The 20,118-nt window shown below is 35.9% G+C and overlaps 1 protein-coding gene across 7 annotated transcripts in view; it reads right to left on the reverse strand.

Moving 5' to 3' along the window:
* Positions 1 to 354: 354 nt before the first annotated feature.
* brp (ELKS/RAB6-interacting/CAST family member bruchpilot) overlaps positions 355 to 20,118 on the reverse strand; it is a 150,408-nt gene continuing 130,644 nt past the window's right edge. For 6 of the 7 annotated variants that reach the window (XM_017632181.1, XM_017632173.1, XM_017632189.1 and 3 more), the window contains 9 exons: positions 15,947 to 16,063; positions 9,559 to 9,741; positions 7,059 to 7,379; positions 4,036 to 5,748; positions 3,731 to 3,961; positions 3,217 to 3,659; positions 3,009 to 3,143; positions 2,868 to 2,925; positions 355 to 1,662 (listed from right to left, as the gene is read on the reverse strand). In XM_017632181.1, coding sequence (XP_017487670.1) covers positions 1,627 to 1,662; positions 2,868 to 2,925; positions 3,009 to 3,143; positions 3,217 to 3,659; positions 3,731 to 3,961; positions 4,036 to 5,748; positions 7,059 to 7,379; positions 9,559 to 9,741; positions 15,947 to 16,063 — 3,237 coding nt within the window. In that variant the 3' untranslated portion in view covers positions 355 to 1,626. Of the gene's footprint in view, positions 1,663 to 2,867; positions 2,926 to 3,008; positions 3,144 to 3,216; positions 3,660 to 3,730; positions 3,962 to 4,035; positions 5,749 to 6,239; positions 6,429 to 7,058; positions 7,380 to 9,558; positions 9,742 to 15,946; positions 16,064 to 20,118 lie in introns of all 7 variants that reach the window. The other variant, XM_017632211.1, reaches the window with a different exon arrangement.

Here is a 20,118-nt window from a genome sequence, read left to right on the forward strand (position 1 = left end):
TAGTACAAATGCTACTATGGATGTCTCAAACATTTCTGCGCCAATGGTAAGCTATTGAAGTTGTAGAGCATAGTACTTTAGTTTCGGGGTCGAGTCGTGATTGAAAATGACGAATTGATTTACAGCGAAAAGTTGAAGTATAAGAGTGCTGCCTCCATTGAATTATGTAAATCGTATTAAGTTAATTTTTTTTAAAGGTACTTTTAATTAATATTGCTGAACATACTATGTATTTTTATTTATTTATTTATACGTATGTATGTTATTTGATTTATTTACGAGAATGGTCAGTTTAGTTTTTTATAGTAATGTCTGCATGTAACCATATTTTATATATATATTATATTAAATTAATTTTTTTTATATATTTATGTATATGCACTATGTATGTATGTATATGGAATTATGTTTGTATATGCATGACTTATTTGTTAGCAGAAGTTTATGGCATGGCTTCATCTTCAATTAATGCCCCCTATGGTATTGTTTATGCTTTCATGTTACAGGACACGTATCTATGTATGTATGTATGTATATGTACTATGAGTCTATGTAAATTTTTATATTTGTATATTTATTTAATTTAAGTCATTTAAAATAAAGGTATTGTTGCTTTCTTTTTGCTACAATTTGTTCTAGTATTTACATTATTTATTTGTTTTTCATAAATTTTCACCTCCTTTCAATAATCTAACTATAACTTTGGATACAGTTTATATATTTTTTAATTTATGTATTTACTTGATTTTTTCCTAATATTTATATTTACTATATATTCCGTCTATTTTACTACACTCTTGTTATTTTGCCCAAACTATTTCTCATTTATGCATGTACGCATGTGTTTTTTTTTTAACCATCAATACATATACTTATGCATTGCTTTAAATTTTTTCTTTGCATTGCATTTCCATAGCTTAGTCACATTTGTGTGCTCACCAAAAAAGTTCTTTCTGATCTCGTCAAATCAACGCGTAAGCGAATAGTTTCTTTCGACTCTTCATATTTCGCTAAAAAAATTACAAATTTTTCTGTTACCATTTTGTCTCGTGTACATACATATGTACGTATACGTAAATATACATATGTATGCTTCCAACTTTACATGCCGCATACGCAATTATAAGTTTTTATGTACATATCTGTATATTCGAAAATCGATAATCCATTGGGAGTATCCTATGCATACAAAGAGGCAATGCGCTGAACAATCCAATAAACCAACAGTTCCGTGTTTTGTATAGTGTTTATCCTTTCGAAATGCTCCTTCTTGCGACATTCAAGTGCTTGTAGGTTTGTTTGCTATTTTGCTTGTTTTGCATGTTCATATTATGTACGTATGTGTAGATAAGTAGCAAGTAGTTAGTATGAAGAATAATGAGTACAGCACTTAATTCACGATAGTAAACATTAATAGGCATATTTTGTTAGAAAACCATAATTAGAAAAAGACAGCGATCAGCAAAAAGTTGAGTAAAAAAGATTTCCAATACATTCATGTCCATTGTTCATTATTATAATGAAATCAATACTGAGGTTACTGTTAGTTAAATGTACAATGTAATAATGTAAAGTGCTTTGTTTGCTTGTTTGTTTAGCATGCTTATTGTTTTCAAGTAATACTCCTTAGAAGAAACTCTTCAAGAATCCAGCTGGTCCAGCCTGTAAGAAGGAAATTTAATCAATTATTTTTTATTCACATATTAACTAAGAACACGATACATATCCAAGCTAACAGATTGAGCTTATTATAAACGTTATAACACTTATCATAAAACAAAGAGTTAAACTGGCTCCTTGCGGTTACATTTATATGCATTTTTTGGCTGAAATATTTTTATGGTTTTGATAAGAATTCACCTGCAACTAGAGACGTTCAAGATGGAGTATTCAAGGCAAACAGCAGGCTCTGTTTCAACTTGGGTGGAGAAAGGAGACTCGTCGGGCAAAAAGAACCCTTGCAAATGGCATGAGTAGGAGCACTACTCCGAAATCCCTCAATGTTGACCTATAGCAGGCCTTACCCATGTCCACTCAACAAGTTAAAGAGCATTTACTCTCCCTGCTGCTTCCATGCGACTAAACTCCCAAAGGCGATAAAGAAGAGTCAGAAGTCAAACAACTGAAATATTTAAACATGGCACAAGTAAACCTACAAAATTCTAAAGTAGCTTCAGACATTTTTACAGCTAAGTTTCATGAAGTTCGCTTTGACAGTGCCTTTATTCAGGAGCCATATATCTCTGGGTACCAGAAAAAGAGATTTCTCATTTCAGAATGTACTTCTGCAGCACTCCCTAAAAAGGCGCAAACTCCAACCATGAAGCCTGTTAACATCATTTGGTCACTGGCCGATATTTTCACCAAAAATGGGCTATATAGCGATTCAAAGAAATAGGAACTAGGAACAAGGAATCGGTAAAACCTTTCTTACCGGCCACTGCTGGGCAAAAAAAAAAAACACATGAAAAACCTGGAAGATATGTACTTATTTGCTCTGGCCAGTGGAGGTTCTGTAACGAGGAACAGGGCTTGCTTCCTTAGATCAGCTTACCTAGAATACGTGACCTAAATAGCATTCAGCTGTGGTCATTGCCTAATTTGCATTATGCATTTGCATATGTGCCGTGGACTATTCCTTATACAGACTTGACTTTTAATCTCTTACTATCGAGCACGCCGATATTTTTCAAGCACTAGCTATGCCAGAAACAGGAAGATATTCAGCCTTATCCTGAGTTTCGCCCGAAAATATTGACCCGAAAATTTCTCATCCGCCCACAGTAAATACATGGAAACCAAGAGTGAAAAGCGAAAGTGGGGAAAGGGCCCTCATCAACGTGTGTAATTATATGAAATAAACTTACGTCTTGTTGCTGCTGCGTTTGTGCTTGTTTCACTTTTGCTTGAGCGATCTTTAAGGCTCTGAAAAAAAAAATAAAATTAACATTTATTTAGAAACTGTAACTAAAACTCGTATATCGCGCATTGGTTTATCGTATGCGTACTGTTGTAAGTCCATAATAGTTTTCTCCTTAGCGTTCTGTTCCTCCTGGGACATTTGCACCAACTGAAGCAATCGTTCGCATTCGGTGGTAGCCTTTTTGTGCTCCTCCTTGGTATTTTGTAATTCCTTGACGCAGCTATAAATGAAGAGAAAAATCGCGTTAATATTCCCAAAATGTATAATTTGTTAATAACTTCTATGCAACTTACGCTTCCAGTTGTCGCTGTGTATCCATGAGTTTCTTATTGAGTTCACCGGCTGCGGCAGCACCGCCACCTTGCGTCTGCAACGATTTCTCCAACTGATCCATTTGTTCCTTTCGCTTGCGTAGCTGCACATCGAAGTCGGCCATTTTCTTCTCCTTCTCTTCGATATCCTTGCGTTTGGCTTCGATTTGTTTGCGCTGCTCTTCGATAATCTTGCGTTCGCTCTCCGTTGCCTTTGCTTGGTTGTCGATTTGCTTGCGCACCTCTTCCAGTTGCTTTTGTTGCTGTTCCAGCTGTTGGCGTTGCACATCGGTGGCAGCGGCGCCGGCATTGCCAGCTTGTTGCAGCTGTTGTACTTGTTGTTGCAGCATTTGTACCTGTTGCTGCAGCTGTTGAACCTGCTGTTGTGACGTCTGTAGCTGCTTCGCTTGCTCCTGGTTCGACAGCTGGAATTGCAAATATTATTGAATGAATTTAAAAAATGCACAAGTTTCGCATTCAGCGTTCCCACGCTCACCTGACTCTTCTCCAGCTCTTGTACCAGCAATTCCAGTTGCTGCTGGAAGCGATCGCGCTCCGTGCATGCAGCTTGCAACTCACCTTTCACCTTCTCCAGCTCCTTCGAAACTTCTTGGGCATTACCAGAGACTTGTTGTTGCTGCTGTTGCTGTTGTTGTTGCTGTTGTGCTATTTGTTGTTGCATCTTCTGCATTTGTTGATGTTGTTCTTTGATGTGTTGGTCCATCATCTGTAAAATGGAAGCAAGATTATTTATGTGCCTACTTCTGAATAAAATCTCATTGCTGTGATTTTAATGTTTACTTGTATGCGTTTATGCATTTCTTGTGCGGCTTTGTCGGCCATTTCTGCGCGATTCTTCTCCGCTTCGAGCACCTTACGCCATTGTTCGACCTCTTCGCGATTGGCGCCACTCGCTCCAGCTGCGGCACTGGCCCCCTGCAGCGCTTTTTCTGATTCCTGCAATTTCTGTTGCAGCATTTGGATTTCTTGTTGCATGGCTTGTATTTCTGCTGGCGCCGCCGGTGCCACGGGATGGCCGTTGCGTAGCTTGCGGTTCTCTTCACGCGCCTTCTGCAATTCCGTTTCGGCATTTTGCAGTTCTTTTTGGAAATTCATTAAAATCTCTTGGCTCTTCTCTAGCTGCAGCACCAATTGTTCGCGTTCGATGGCTAGCTGCTTGCAATCGGCTTCCAATTTCTGCATGTGCTTTTCCAGTTGTGGATGCGGTTTGTCGGCGCCATTGCGTCCCGATTGGCGTAGTGACTCCTTCTCGGCCTCTGCCTTCTCGAGACGATCGTGCAGGCGGCCGAGTTCGGCAGACATGCGTTCGAATTCGATTCGCGTCGATTCGTTCGCCTCCTGCTGTTTGGCCAAATGCATCTGCGCCTTCTCCAACTCCTTGGCGAGACGGCCCGCTTCCAATTCGGTGGCATCGCGCGACTGTAGCGCCTTCTCGAGCCGATCGCGCAATCGATCGATCTCTTGGCGCTCGCCCGCCGACATCGATGCGCGCACCGTATCGCCAGGGCTGATGGCCGACTGTTGCTGCAGACGCAATCGCTCCACCTCCTTCAGCAGTTTCTCGTGCTTGTCACGTGCCTTCTCGCGCTCAATATGCGCCCGCTCCAATTCGCTACGCTGTTTCTCTTGATTGGCCAGTAGCTTAGCAACCTCGCCCTTGGACAATTCCAATTGCAGGGTGGTCTCATGCAGTTTGGATTCCATATTCTGTATCTCATTCTCAATCTTCTCATATTTGTCTTTGTATTTCTCGAATGATTCGGACTCGTATTGCGACTTGCCACGTATGGTCTCCAGTTCCATGAGGGTCTTATCAAGTTTTTCACGGAGGCGCTCATTCTCCTCCTTAAGGCGGCGGGTCTCACGTCCAAATGTATCGGTGTCCTGAAGTTTACGCAACTCCACTTGACTCTTCTCATAACGCTCGCGCATCTTCTCCAGCTCAACGGCATAGTGCGCTGCTTCCTCTTTAGCGGCTTCCACGCTGACGCTCGCTTTCGTTTGTGCGGCATGTGCACGCTCCAATTCGTACGAGACACGCTCCAGTTCCGATTGCAAATGATCCTTTTCGCCTTGCGAACGACGTAAATCAGTTTGCAGTTTGTCGAAGCGTTCGCGATTATGATCGAGTTCGACGCGTGCATTGTCTTCGCTCTCCTTGGCTCTGCTAAGCTGCAGCGCAGCACGATCACAGGCTTCCTGCAGACGTGTGCTCTCCTCCTGTAATTTGCGCAGATCCTCGCGCGCTTTGGATGCGGCCAGAGAGGAACGTTCGGCTTCCACCTCAAGGCGTGCGCGATCCGCTTCGGCAGTATCACATCGCGATTGCAAACGGTAGATTTCATTCTGTGCGCGATCGTATTTTTCAAGCATCTTCTCGAACTCCTTATTCGAGGTGTCCTTCTCATCGATCAGTTTCTGACTGGCATAGAGCGCTTTGTCCAATTTCTCTTTGAGTATTTCGACTTCAGTGACGGCGTCATCGCGCTCCATCTGCAAAGAGGCACATACATTAGTAGAGAGGATACGTAAGGTGTGGATAGGTTCTCAGAGTAAATCTCCAGTCGATTTGATTATATGAGACGGTAATGTTTAATAGTAATTACGCTCGTCTATAGTTACGTTTTAAGGGTAGAATAGAACACAATTTACAAACAGCCAATTGGTAACTTCAATGCATGCGAATTGAAATTGAGTTGTGATTAAGTGACGCTTTGAGAGCTCAGCGTTTATGTTAAGCAACTTAGAAGCCAATTCGTACAATGCGCATATAGTTATGTAAAGTACCTATAATATATGTAACTAACTAGTTAGTTAGGTATTTATGTTCGTATGTATGTATGTATGCATGTATATGGTATAGTATGTAGTTATAGAGATGTGAAGAAGTTGAAGGTTTTGTGCGTTGTGGTTGTTCAAATAGCAATCAAGTGCTTTGCGTGTAGGTATGTGATTGTGCGTGAATGTTTGGATGGGGGCATTACCTGTAATTTCTGTTGTATGGCGTGCGACTTTTCATAACGCTCCTTGAGCACTTCCAAATCGGTTTGCATAGCCTCTTTATCGCGCGCCGCTTTCATCAGTAAGGTTTGCGATGATTCGGAGCGTTCTTTGAGTGTTTCCAACTCATCGGAGAACTGATCCCGCTCCTTTTGTATACGTGCTAGTTGCATCTAATTTTGTGTTCGTTTATTTTTTATNATCAGTAAGGTTTGCGATGATTCGGAGCGTTCTTTGAGTGTTTCCAACTCGTCGGAGAACTGATCCCGCTCCTTTTGTATACGTGCTAGTTGCATCTAATTTTGTGTTCGTTTATTTTTTATTTTTTATTTTTTATTTTTTTGGATCAAGTTTACAAATAAAATATTCATATACTCTTATGTAACATAAGTAAGTATGTAGTTATGTATGTATTTACAATAACAACATAAAGTTTACGCCATTCACATATACATACAAAGTATTAGTTGTTATAGGAACAGTTTTGGTTTTAGTTTTAGTTTCAGTTTCAGTTTCAGAGTTAGAGAAGTTATAGCTATATTACATATGTAAGTAGGTACATACTACACATATACATATGTATGTAAGTAGTTGTTGCAGTATTAGTAGTTGACAGTTATATTAAGTAGGCATAGACTATGCAAGGAAGTTTTTATTTTTTAAGAAGTAGTCGTTCTTCGTTCTCTGCTATGTAAATATTTATGTATGTACATACAACGACTAAGCTAATGTGTTTAGGTGCACATACACATATGCATGTATGTATATATATGTACATATGTGTAGCCACTAGCTCTACATACCTGCGTCTTCTCCAATTTCTCGCGTATGCGATCCGTATCAAGTGTGAGCGTTTCACGTTCCTTTTGCATGCGTGCCGCCTGACCCAGCGCCTTGTCCAACTGTGACTGCAAGTTGTCATAGTCATAGGTAAGCTTCTCCTTTTCGAGCACCAAACGTCGATTTTCAGCAATCGATTTGTCGAGCTTCTCCTGCAAGTGATCGACCTCGTTCTGGGCTTTATCCAATGAGTTCTGCAGCTTCTCCTGCTGCAGTTGTGCCTTGCCCAGTGTGGCCTGAGTTCGTTCCATTTCTTCCTTTATCTTCTCCACCTCCGAGAAGGCCTATGCGAATGAGAAAAGAGAACATTTTTGTAACAGCAGAAAATGTGGTAATGATTCAGCCAATTAATTGAACTGCTATCTGTTTAGAAATGGAGAAATTATTGTGGGTGGGTGTGAAATGCTGTCGCAAACTTGAATTCATGAGCAACATATTAACTCGCTGAAGGAAGATGTGCCATGACAAAAAATTATTCTTCTACTAGTGCAATGATGGACAAACAAACACAATTTTGTATTAAAACAATAATAAAATTTATTCTATATTTAGCATCACATAATTTATAACATGTATCCTAACAAATCTGAAGTTAGTTTTAAAAAACTCAAAATAGCGAATCCAATATGGCGTCCAAGAATTCCAAATTTTTTTTTGAATCTTAATAAAATTTGGTATTCAGATGTTTATAAGTTGGTTCATTACAAATTTAAAACTAGTTTTCGAAAATACAAAATGGAAAATCCAATATGGCGTTGGTTAATTGGTTGTTTGACAGTTCTTATTTCATAATTCAATTCCAAATTCATTTGAAATCACTTATTTTGCTAAGAAAAAATAGGGGACATTTTTAAGATTTTTTTGGTTTGGAAAAAAATTACAGTTGTTGACTAAAAAAGCTTAAATGTGATATAGAATTCAAGATCAGTGAGTCTTAAAATTAAGTAGGTTTACTTTTTGAGAAAATTGCCTTATTTCTTGAGAAATTTACAGCGTATTTGACTGCAGTAAAAATTTTGTTTTGACGTAAAATTCCAGATCAGCGTGCCTCAAAGCATAATAGCATATAAAAAAGACTTTATTTTTAGAAAATTGATAGTGTATATTGACAGCTGTCAGCTGTCAACCTTTCAATTTCACATACAACCCGTGATCAGCGTTTCTAAAAACCTTATCAGGGAATTTTAAAAATGTTTTATTATTTTTAAATAAATTAACAGTCCAACTGATAACTGTCAACTGTCAAACTTTTAATTTTTTGTAAAATCTGTGTCTAAAAACCTAATCAATGGCATTTTCAAAAATATTTGCTTTTTATTAAGGACCATGAAAGTTTATTTGACAGCAGTCAAATGTCAAACTATATATTTCGTGACATCTTTGGATTTAGCATGACAGTCATGCTACGATACTACAGTTTTAGATATTAAAATCATAACATTTTGCGCGTAAAACATGGCCTCCCGGACCACTCTAGGACGTAGTGAAATCCAGAGATTTAGGGCCGTTTTCTCAAGTATCCTGTAACTTTAAAGTTCACTTTATATTTAAAGGTTACATTAAAATTTGTGATTGTGCCTAAAGTAGAGCATTTTATTACCCGTTTTAAATTGGTTTACAACCAAGAAAGATACATACGTCATAAACCGATAATAGAAATGCTTAACTTTAGACATAGCTTTACTTTTAATGCAACCTTTAAATACAAAGTAAGCTTTAAAGTTAAAGGTTACATCAGAAAACGGCCCTTAGTGCTTTATCCCCTACAATATTAGTAATAACAATGGCTTTGTTAGATAGATCTTGAGCAGCCGTTTACTTGAAGATAGTGAAGCCAGACTCTATTACTTCCTGTGAGAATGCCTCTGTCTGGCATTTTGGAAGCATGCGGCGCTTTAAACGTACAAGGTAATACTTCTAACAAATCCAGGTAAATACTTTAAACATCCCTGCGCACACTTAAAGCTATAAAAGCTTATTTTGCTGTCTGGGCAACTTTGCTTTAAAGCATTAAATCAGCTTTATTAACCTAACTGGGGTATGAATTAGTTCTTATAAACGTTTTAACTGCATTATTCCCATTTTGATAAATTCAAGGCTATATATCGTCGTTTCCGGCCACTGCTGGGCAATCAACAAAATGCAAAACTGCGTATCAACAAAATGCAAAACCGCGTATGTGAAGTTGTAGAAATTATTTTCTACAGCGTAAAAACACTCATATTTCTAAATGGTTCTCTTTTTTATCAAGCAATCGCATTTCTGGCTAGTATAATTCAGACCGAATGGATAAGGATTGAGTCAAGAGCTTGTGTGAGCAAATCCAACTTTTGGCAGCCAATGTCAGTTACGCGGTTTTGCAGAATGATGGCATGCGGTTTTGTACTTTAAACGACGATATGTATATGGTTATCTTAAAGATATCCGCAGAGATATTTGCTAAACTTTGAAATCAATACTTACCCGATCACGATCGGCATGTATACGTGAAACACCGCTCTGAGCTTTCTCCAGTTCTTGGCGCAAACTCTCCTGTTCACCTTGTGCATTTTCAAGCTTCGCCTTCAACCGGTAAACTTCACCCTGACTCTTCTCCAGCTTCTCCTGCAATGCTGTAGCCTCCTCACGAGCACGTTCGGCATCCGACTGTAAAACGTAGGAGGGCGTAAAGGAAAAGGAAAAAAATATATATTTTATTAATTTTTTTATGTCTAGACGATAACTGTATAGCACTTGCACAAGAAGGATTTTTTAAACAACTACAAAAATATAAATACTTGGAATTTACTAACTAAATAAAACGTAGGAACGAATAAGAGTTTGAAATGAAAATGTTTTCAACAAAGAAACGAACATTGCTTTTAGTACGCAGGTGTGTATGTACGAATATGGAACACAGTTGAGGTGGAAAGCGTCAGAAAGAAAAATTGTTGGTGACAGTAACAGTGACAGTGGTGCGAACACGAGCAATGCAATGGCACAAAGAGACAAGCGATTTAATGCAACTTTTTTGTTTGCGATATGTACAGTGATGCGCGTGCGTGCTTATGCGTTGCTTTAGTTTTTTGTTATTTTTTTTTTTTTTCTTGTGATTGGAGAGGTGACATTTATGCACGAGTGTAGTTGAAAAGCGTTACGAACATGTTGGAGAGCTTAACACAAAAGCACGATTTGATTTGTTTTTTTTATATGAGGGCGATGATTTGCTTCAAATAAACACAACATTCACAACAGATTATCCAAGCTAAATAGACATGATCCATACAATTTTTTACATGGTTATACATTTTAATAATTAGCTAACAAGTACAATTTGCACTGGAACAATCAATTTGTGAGGTTCTAATGCATTCTTTGTTTTAATATTTTACTAAATATACATATGTGACGAATGTATGTAATAGAGCAAAACTGAGTCTCACAGATTAAAAATAAAATAAACTCACGATCGCTCTGTACTATTGGGGGAGATTATCCTCCTAAAGGGTAAAAGATAAATTCCAAATGAGAAAAAGCTCTGCGAAATATTTTAGACCAATTAGCCTCGTGTTGTTGATATTAAAGACCACCGAGAGAATGATTGACATGCAGATATAAAAATAAGGGTTTAAAGAAAGCGATTGCGCACGTCTAGTTAAAGGAATGATCAATGGAAACTTCTTTCGATTTTAATAATGCACTACAAGACGCGATAGTAGAAGCCCTCAGTAATTTCCGAGTCGAAGACAACTTTCTTTTTGCATGGCCTCCGACAAGGGCGTATTCACGCATTCTTTCTCTGGGTTTTTGTCGTTAACGACATCCTGGATTAGCTAAAAACGAGCGGCTGACGGGACATAATGTAAAAAAAAATCTCAGCTGACTGTGTATGATTATATGGAGGGATACTTAAATTTAGTCACTAATTTATCTGATAGCTGCGGACTTACTATTAATCCTGGTAAGAAGGCGCTCACTTTGCTCCCCTTGTACTCTCTGAAAGAGAAATACAAGGTGATACAAGGGTGTTATGGATGTTGTGTTTTTGTTTGATTCTGTTCAGACAATGGGCACTGCAGGCTTTGGCAAACTTAGTCATGGAGCGATACTCAGTTGAATAACGCGTAAAGCTCATCCAAACATCTTATGAAGATCGTCGTTCTGCAAGAAGTGCATATCTCGAATTGCATGATTTTCATTTTCAAATAAACGAATACGTTAACAAATAGAACTGACACATTTGGAGTTGTGAAAACCAATTTGCCATTTAAGAAAATACTATGCACCCACAGCGAGTCATTGTTTGTTGTGGGTTTTGGGCTGGCAGAATAATCGTACAGTACTTCCTCGATAAGGATGCCAGTAACGCTTAAGGCACTATACAAATACACAAACATCTAATTGAGCTCCCAGAACATAAACTTCTAATAGTTACAGGCATGCTCACTGGAAAATGCAGGCTAATATGATGCCTGCATAAGCTGGGAATCAGGGTGGATGACCTATGATGTTTCTGTGACGCAACGGTGGAGGCAACATTGCACCTGCTCCTTTAATGTGATGCCATATCGTGGCGGCGACTAAACAGCAAAGGCTCAATGTGGTCAAAGAAAAAGCGCATACACACCCTTCCACCAAAAGCTCTTCTAGACTTTGTGGAATCAATAGAACGTGTTGTGGTGAGTGAAGGGTACCAACTACTTAGGTCGCGGTGCATACCTCTTTTATATCTACCTGTCTAACACTTTTACAGTGAATAATGAACGTTATCGTAACAGCTAGATGACATGGACTTGGACAATATGTGGTTTCAACTGGACGGTGTCTGTTGCCATACAGCACCATACATGAAGGTCAAATGGCTGCCGAGATCTTGCGATTTGACACAAATGCACTTATTCCTCTGGGGCTACGTGGAAAGTATGCTATCCGCCAGAGGTGAGGAACGAAATCATACCCATTATAAATGATAAACAGCCCATAATTTAATATATACATTTGTAAAATACTGGACGTATGAAATCGTGAACAGTTCAATTATGCTTTATGGAGCCCGTTGTCTGGTATAATTAACTAGAAGAGTCTGTGTGTCCACATTGGGATCAGCGGGTTGCTCCAAGATCGCTCCTACTCTGGCGCCTAAAATTCTGCTTAGCGTTGTCAGCGCAGGCATTGCTGATCGGCATCAGGCTAAGAAGCACTCAGGTCTGTTTCAACTCGGCGAATGGATTGAGAATGGTTCTCTGCGAATTTCGACTTCATAGAGAGTGCTAGCTTCTAAAACAAAATACCACGTATGCCAGTAAACATATTTACGGTTGCAGGTAGAATTGGGGTAGGTGTGTTCAGTCAGGAGCTCTCTGTTAACCACAAGTTTTCTAATATTTACATAAAATTGATTGCTCCAGTGCCACGTAAAAGCTTCAGCAAAGCAGCTTTAGCGCAAATTCACATAGCAAAAAAACATAAATTAAGTTATTTTATAGAAAAAAATATTTATTTGCAAACTTAGAAAAGTATATGTTTAATGAATATTCGCAAGAGTTCAGCAAAAAGTTGACAAAAATATCTTTCCTTATATATAACTCGTTCGCTGGAAGAACGTCGTATTCTAGAAATGGGATCTTAAAGGTTTTCTTAGATTATTTTTACTTGAATGCAAACAAATAAAGTTTTACTTAGACCAAAGTTACCAATTTTTGAAGGGTACTTAATTAAAAAAAAAATTATTTTTTGAATTATGACATTCTGCCAGCAAACGAGCGATAAATGTATTTATGCGAAAATAATTAGTGGAAATTAATATCAATCGAAAATGTTAGTTAGTATGGCATTTGTATTGAAAGATTAAGTGAGAACATCAGATGGATGTAAAGTACAGATGTATGCAGGAATTACGAAAGGTGTTTCAACGACTCAATGACATGTCAATACGAAAATACTATGGCATGTACGTATTTAGTAGACTATATGTATGGATGTATGTATATAAATGTATATTGATATACTCAAAATGAGGATCTTGAAACTTTGGATACTTGTTGTTTGCGATTTTGGAAGCAATTACTCACAAAACGTTTATCTGTATCGCCCTATAATATGAACGTAAGCACAACACGGTTATTTGAATTGTTTGAAAATAACCATTAGAGAGAATTAGTTAAGATTACATAAATAGTATGTAGTGGTAGTAGTAGTAGTAGTAGTTAGTAGCAATAGCAATAGTAGTAGGTAGTATTAGAGCAATACTCGTCAATTATTTATATATATTATTTTATCATAAATATTTTAAGTATAAAACTGAAACTGTTTGAAGGTGCATTTGTATGAGTGTATGTATGTATGTATGTTTATATGTGAGTTTGGTGATGAAACTTTGAACAATTCTGGGTGCAACTATCAGGTTTCCTACGTCAAGAGTACAGCTTCTGCTTCCATGTTCGAGCAGGTCCTATGAAGATACTAACAGTCGGTTTCACCAGCAATTTAAGTTGAAAATTATATTTATTTACGTCCATTTCCACTCGAAATTCAGAAAATTAAAATAATTTTTCACTTAAATTGCTTTCGTGAAATTAGCTGTAATTGTTCCCTTTCATACCCGAATGAGTATGAAAGCGAGTAGTCGTTTTGAAAAATAAACCTTAAAAATTTCGCCAGCTGAGATTGGAACCTGGGACCACAGGATTGCTAAGCGAGTACTATGTATACATGGCAACCCCGTATTTAATATTTCATAGAACAAGTGCGCAGAGGTACATATCTTTTGTTAGAAATTAATGCCGAATTTTATCCCATGGACACTAATTCCGGAATACTCGCCTTAAAGGCTAGTAGGGGCAGTAATAGGGTGCTACGTGCAAAATAAAAACATCCCCCAAAATTTCAAAAAATACTTAAGGATCGCTACCTGGGTCTGATAGAGTTTAAATAAAAATAAAAAATTGCAAATATTCCAGCGTATTGACGTCAGGATTTTTTTTCAAAGGACTTTGAAATTTTAATGATGTGATCAATTCAAAAATTTATTTAAAAAAATCAGTGCAATGTAGAATAAAAATAGTGGTACCAAATGAGAGAGAAAATTCTGTATAATTTAAAGCAATAAAATAAACGATTTTTACGGGTCCGACCCATTGCATTTTTTAGAGGTTTTGGGGGAACTACACAAAATTTTTAATATTAAACAAATTTTAAATAACCAATTGGGTAGTATTTTTTGAAGTCTCCTGAAGAGAAACAGAGTTTGCCGATTGAAAAATATTGATTTTCAAGGATTCTAGTTTAGTCTTAGGCTATTCACACATTTCTAGGGGGTGAGACCGAGAATCCGAGCTCTTTCCGAAATAAGAGCCACTCTAATGTACATATGTATGTATGTGAATACTTCTTGTTCTGAAAATTTTACAAACTATTTATTCGAATATTTAAGTATGTGCATGTGTATACAAGTAAGTTTTAAAGGATTTGTTTATCGATTTCGAAACTTTATTGCGCAAAATTCGTATCGCATCAGTTGTTATTTATAGAAAGCCCGTCGATCATCTGACCACTTCGTAGAAGCGCAACATACTGGATTCCCTTCTGGTCCCACCAAATGTAGAAAATTTCTGCCATGGATATTCGACTTTGGCGTCGATGGTCAGGGTTCGCCGTGCTTAACACGCGCCTTCTGATGCTTTGAATTGTCGTAATGAACCCATTTTTTTTTATCGCCAATCACACTTTAATTAAAAAAATTACTTCACTTTGTATCTCTGAAAGAGTAAGAGTCTTGCTGAGGCTAACATTCATTAAAAATTTCCTCCGATTCGGCGTCTTCGCGCTCCATGCCGGTTATGTCAATATCACCACTTGCGAAATATCGGAACCACTACTCACAGGTTGAAATTATTGGAGCATGCTCTCTGCTGTACTTTTCTTCGGATGACAGCAAAATGCCAATACATTGCGCGAATCGAGTTTAGTGACACAAAAGCTGACATGGTTGTAGCACGAAAAATTTACATACGCTGTTTATACTTTGATGAAATGATACAAAGTACTACAAAATGTGGTTAATATGAATTTGGTTGCAACCCTGTCCGGTATGCTTAAATATTGCTGGTATCTCTCTGTTGATAATCCCTTAAAATATACTTATGTACAAGTATACCCGATAGATACTGAATTCTATCAAATGTATACGTAGTTTGTCACTACGATTTTTTTTGTAAATGTTTTTGTTTTTTTTACTTTTACAACATGTAACACACTAGCACTGTGGTGCGTTGTGAATTTAATTTATTGTGTATTAATTTGTGATGATGCATTGACACATAAGTAAATATGTATGCATGTAAGTGTATGAATAATTTTGATTTTATGCTAAATAATTGATTAAAAAATTACACTGAGATGCGATATTATTCGTACATTACCAAAAAAAAACAAAGTAAAATCCGAAAGAGACAAATAAAAATCCAAAAAGCATTTTTTTGTTTAACTAAGTATATATACTACGGAATTGTTTCCCATTATTAATTAGATACAAAAGGTAAAAATCGAAACAAATCAAATATTAACACCACTTTCAAGTAAAATTCCTTTCAATCATAAACTCCATATCAGTTAAATGCAATCTAATGTATGCAGATGTGTGTGAATGTATATATGTAGTTATGTATATGTAGTGATGTAAAATACATTAGCTAATATGTAGATATGTATATGTATATTTAACTTTTATATATATAAGTATGTTGGTAGATACTGCGGTATATGTAAATATGTATGCATTATAATAAAAAATATGTATGTGAACAAATTATGCAATCGATGACTCAGTAGTCAATACTTTTAAAATGCATAGTAGTAATAATTGCATTCCTACCTGTGTGACGCGCAGCTCAGCTTGTGTTCGCCTCAGTTCTGCAGCTGCCTTGTCAGCGCGCTCTTGTGCTCGATCCAGTTCTTGTGAAGTTGTCATGGTTGTGCGGCCAAATGTTGTCTAAGCACAGGAGCGTTGTTAATAAAATTTTTCAAATTAAAAGAGAAAACATTAAATTAAGTACAAGCATATATCTATATATACATTTGTTATATAATAATTTATAAGTTTATGTATTAGGGCGGTCCAAAAATCCAAAGGAAAATCAATGTTTTAGAATTTTCGCGCTGCCAACTCCCATGACTGAAGAATATCGAAAATAAAGAGGTCACGTAGGCATTTGTTTCATTTTGAAATCGCTTAATAAATATTTAACCGTGCCGTCGGGAAAAGTAAATTTTCTCACAGAATTGCAATAAAATCGTTAAAAACAACTGCCTTTTGATCGAATAAGAATACTTCCCTTTAAAGTTTTAATAACTATTTTTCCAACACGTTCATTATGTGGTCACCAAAACATAAAATAACAAATTTTTGTATATAATAGAAATGATTAACGGTTATGAATTCACCATAATGTTATGTTTTAAAGATGATGAAAACTGTCATGGAAAAAATGACTATGAAGGAAACTAAGTGATACATACCAATCGATTTTTTCACCGAGACTCAAACTTGGAACTTAAATTTTTACTTGCAATTTTTATGCACATTTAGAAAAATAAGAATTAGTTTTGATTTTTATATTATAAATCCACATTAACAATTATTTTTGATCTTCATATTATATGTCCGACTTTTATATCTAAAATCATTCGTTTGAAAGTCACTAACATTTTTCGCAGTTAAGAAGGTGTTGGGAAACAAAAAATTACTACGACTTATACAAATGACTTTTATAAGTATGCTTTAAAAAATAAAGGTCAGTCACTGATTTTTATTCTTTTATAAATAAAAGTCTTCGATAACTATTTTATCTAAGACGTATAATTTAAAAATCAAAATAATTGTTATTTGCAGATTATTTAGACTAAAATAAAAAATATATGTTATTTTGGATTTATAAAATTAAAGTAAAAAAAAAAATATAAAAATTGTTAAGTAGCGATTTTTTAATAAAAGTTGTAACTGTTATAGTCCCGGGTCCTATTCGATCATAAATTATTTGGTTTAAATATTAAACGATCTCAACAAAAAAACAGTATCCTTATTTTCGATGTTGTTCAGTTGTGGGGAGGGACGAGGAGTGACAGGTTTTTCTGCAGATAAAAACTTTGGACCACCCTAATATTTAGTACGTAAGCATGTGTAATGATTCTATCGTTAAAGAATAGGAAGCGTGCAATATATTTTTACAGCAGGAAAATTATTTATGTACATATACGTACATAAGTATTTACATACTTATAGTGGATACATTCAGATGTTTGTAGTTGACAACAATGCATTTACAATACAACATTTATGAGGTATGCACTTTTGCATATGTACATATGTACATATGCACTTATGTAAGTGTTCATGTGCATTTTTCATATGCAAGATAAAATAGCGAGAGCCTGCATGCATGTAAATATATGTATGTATGTATGCATGTGATAAATCTTCTGTGGCAATGAACGGTTCAGATTGGACAATTCATATATCTGTGGTCTCAACGCAAAACAACTTAATCCGGGAGGTTGGCTTTAGTATAATGCACCATACCGTTCAGTATTTCAACCAAGGATGAAACATAATCATCATTTTATAAATTTTAACCAAAAATTCACATGATGTATTAAATTAATAACTAATATTTGAGGGTTATTTTTCGCTCAAAAGAAATAATTATTACTTGATTTCTGTTTTTTTTTTCGATCAAAATTGATGATTATTTTATGATTTTTATTTTTTTGCTCAAAGATAATAATTATAACAGCGTTTTAAGAATAAAACTCAAGAGCTATATTAGCGTGATTTCCGAGAATCCCTCTCAGAGTTATTGATACGGCGAATGAAAGCTGAAAAAAATTCTCCGTAAACCGCATATAAATCACTTTCGATAGGCCTGATGGTTTCTGAGAATTGATTATGTTTTTTTTTTTTAAGAAAATATTAAAAAATTTTAACTTTGAGAAATTTAAAAAATTAAAAAATTTCAATTTATTTTGTATGATATGTAGCTTGTTCCTTTACAAACATAAAATTAAGGCACCAATGAAGAAAATTTATCGATAAATAAAAAAGGAATTAGCGGCCAAATGCAAATGCGCAAGAATTTTTTGTATGAAATATAAGCAGAAAAGAGTGCTACTCAGACGCACATGGCGTATGAGTAACATTCTTTCCTGTTAATTTTGTATACAAAAAAACTTTGCGCATTTGCATTTGGCCACTAATTCTTATTTTATTTATCTATCGATTTTCTTCCTTAGAAACTTTATTTTTTTGCTTTGTAATAGAACAGACTTTAACCCAAATGCAAAAAATTGACAAAGAATCCGTTACTTTTTAATTTTTTTCCCAGTAAAAATTTGTTTTTGTAATTTTTTCATACAAAAAAAAATTGGAATTATTAATTAATCTCTATGAAATTATTAGGCTTAGCGAAAAGTATGTATGTATGTATATGCGGTTTACGGACAATTTCGTTAGCATTCATTTCTCATATTTGGAACCACTTTATTTTTTATGCTGACTAACGGCAACTTGGAAATATCTCGAAAGCTTATTCACAAACAAAAATTTAACTAAATTTTAGGAATCGCCAATCAATTCTACATAGGAATTGGATAGTGGCATACATGAAACATTTTTGCTGTAAGCCAGTGTAATCATCATACATACATACAAAAACATGCAAGCCGCAATTTACGTTTTTCTTTCCCTAGATCCTTATTTTATGTTTGTTATAAAAGTGTAGGTAAGTATTTTTGAACATCATAATGAAAAGCAGTGAATTTAACGCTTTTTTATTTAACTCAGTATCTACATATCAGCAAACCCTTGCCCACCTTTTAGTTAGATGATTGAGCCTAAGGAGAACCTTCAAGCCATCTTTTTACATTTACTTTGCAACTATTGCTTTACAAGCGGTTAAAGTTGCTTAAAATAAAGTATACATTTTTTTTAGAGTAAACGGAGCAGAAAGTGCAAAACTTGGGCTCCTGGAGAGGCCACTTTGGATACTCTAAGTCGGTTGCACATACCAATATGGCAGAAAACCGAAGGCAATAATATAAATATTCATACTGTAGTATAACTAAGGGCCTCCATTTTGGATTTAAGCGATGCCTTGATTATTTAATATACTAGAAGGCAACTGGTGCGCCTACTTTGGGATACAATGTATCAGTTGGGCAAAGTCATGTGGGAAAGTAGAGGATACAGCATAAATGCGTAGAAAGAAGTTGTTTTTCCAAGTTCTATCCTTAAAACTTACGAAGTGTCCTACATTTCAGCTTCCATCCTTCCATCATTTTCACAAAACACCTTCGAACTATTGCCGATGATAGAAGGCGTTTCTTCTTCGAAATAATGAGGAAGTTCAACTCAATTAATTTTCTTAAAAAATTTTTCCATCGTTTAGTCAATTCTTTAAGCGAGTATATTGAGTATTATAAAAAGGTGTTGGGACATGTAATGAACTTCAATGTAGTGCCTCCACTCTTTGCCATGGCATATGAGTAACCTTCTTTTCTATTAGAGTGAAATACCGAAATGACTGATTTCTAAAGATTATTTACTTATTTGTGTATCTTTTTAATGATGCAAACTAGATGTTCTCGAAATGATGTATTTCAGAAAATTAGTATATATGTATATTCAGACATCCACTTACCGATAAACGTCCCGATTCGAGCATTAATTTTTGTACAGACTGAAAAGTTGTGAAAAATTTTAATATTTTTGAAAATAATTTTTGAACACTTCTCTTCTGAGTATGCAATGTAAATATGTATGCTTGTTTGTACAAATGAAGCGCCTAAACTGTAACATTCCAAAGCTTAGTAGTTAGCTCATCAACTAAGGTGCTGGGTTTATGGGATTCATTCGAGCGCTTAAGGTAACAATGAACTGGCGATGCTTAGCTGATATTGTAGATACCAAGATAAATATATTTGAATGTATGTCTGCAGGCAATAGAGCATTGATTTTTAATATACGTACGTTTGTATGTGTGTTTGCATATA

The sequence above is a fragment of the Rhagoletis zephyria genome, unplaced genomic scaffold, assembly GCF_001687245.7.
Source record: "Rhagoletis zephyria isolate East Lansing unplaced genomic scaffold, Rhagoletis_zephyria_1.1 Rzeph_scaffold_00096, whole genome shotgun sequence".
NCBI classification, from domain to species: Eukaryota; Metazoa; Arthropoda; class Insecta; order Diptera; family Tephritidae; genus Rhagoletis; species Rhagoletis zephyria.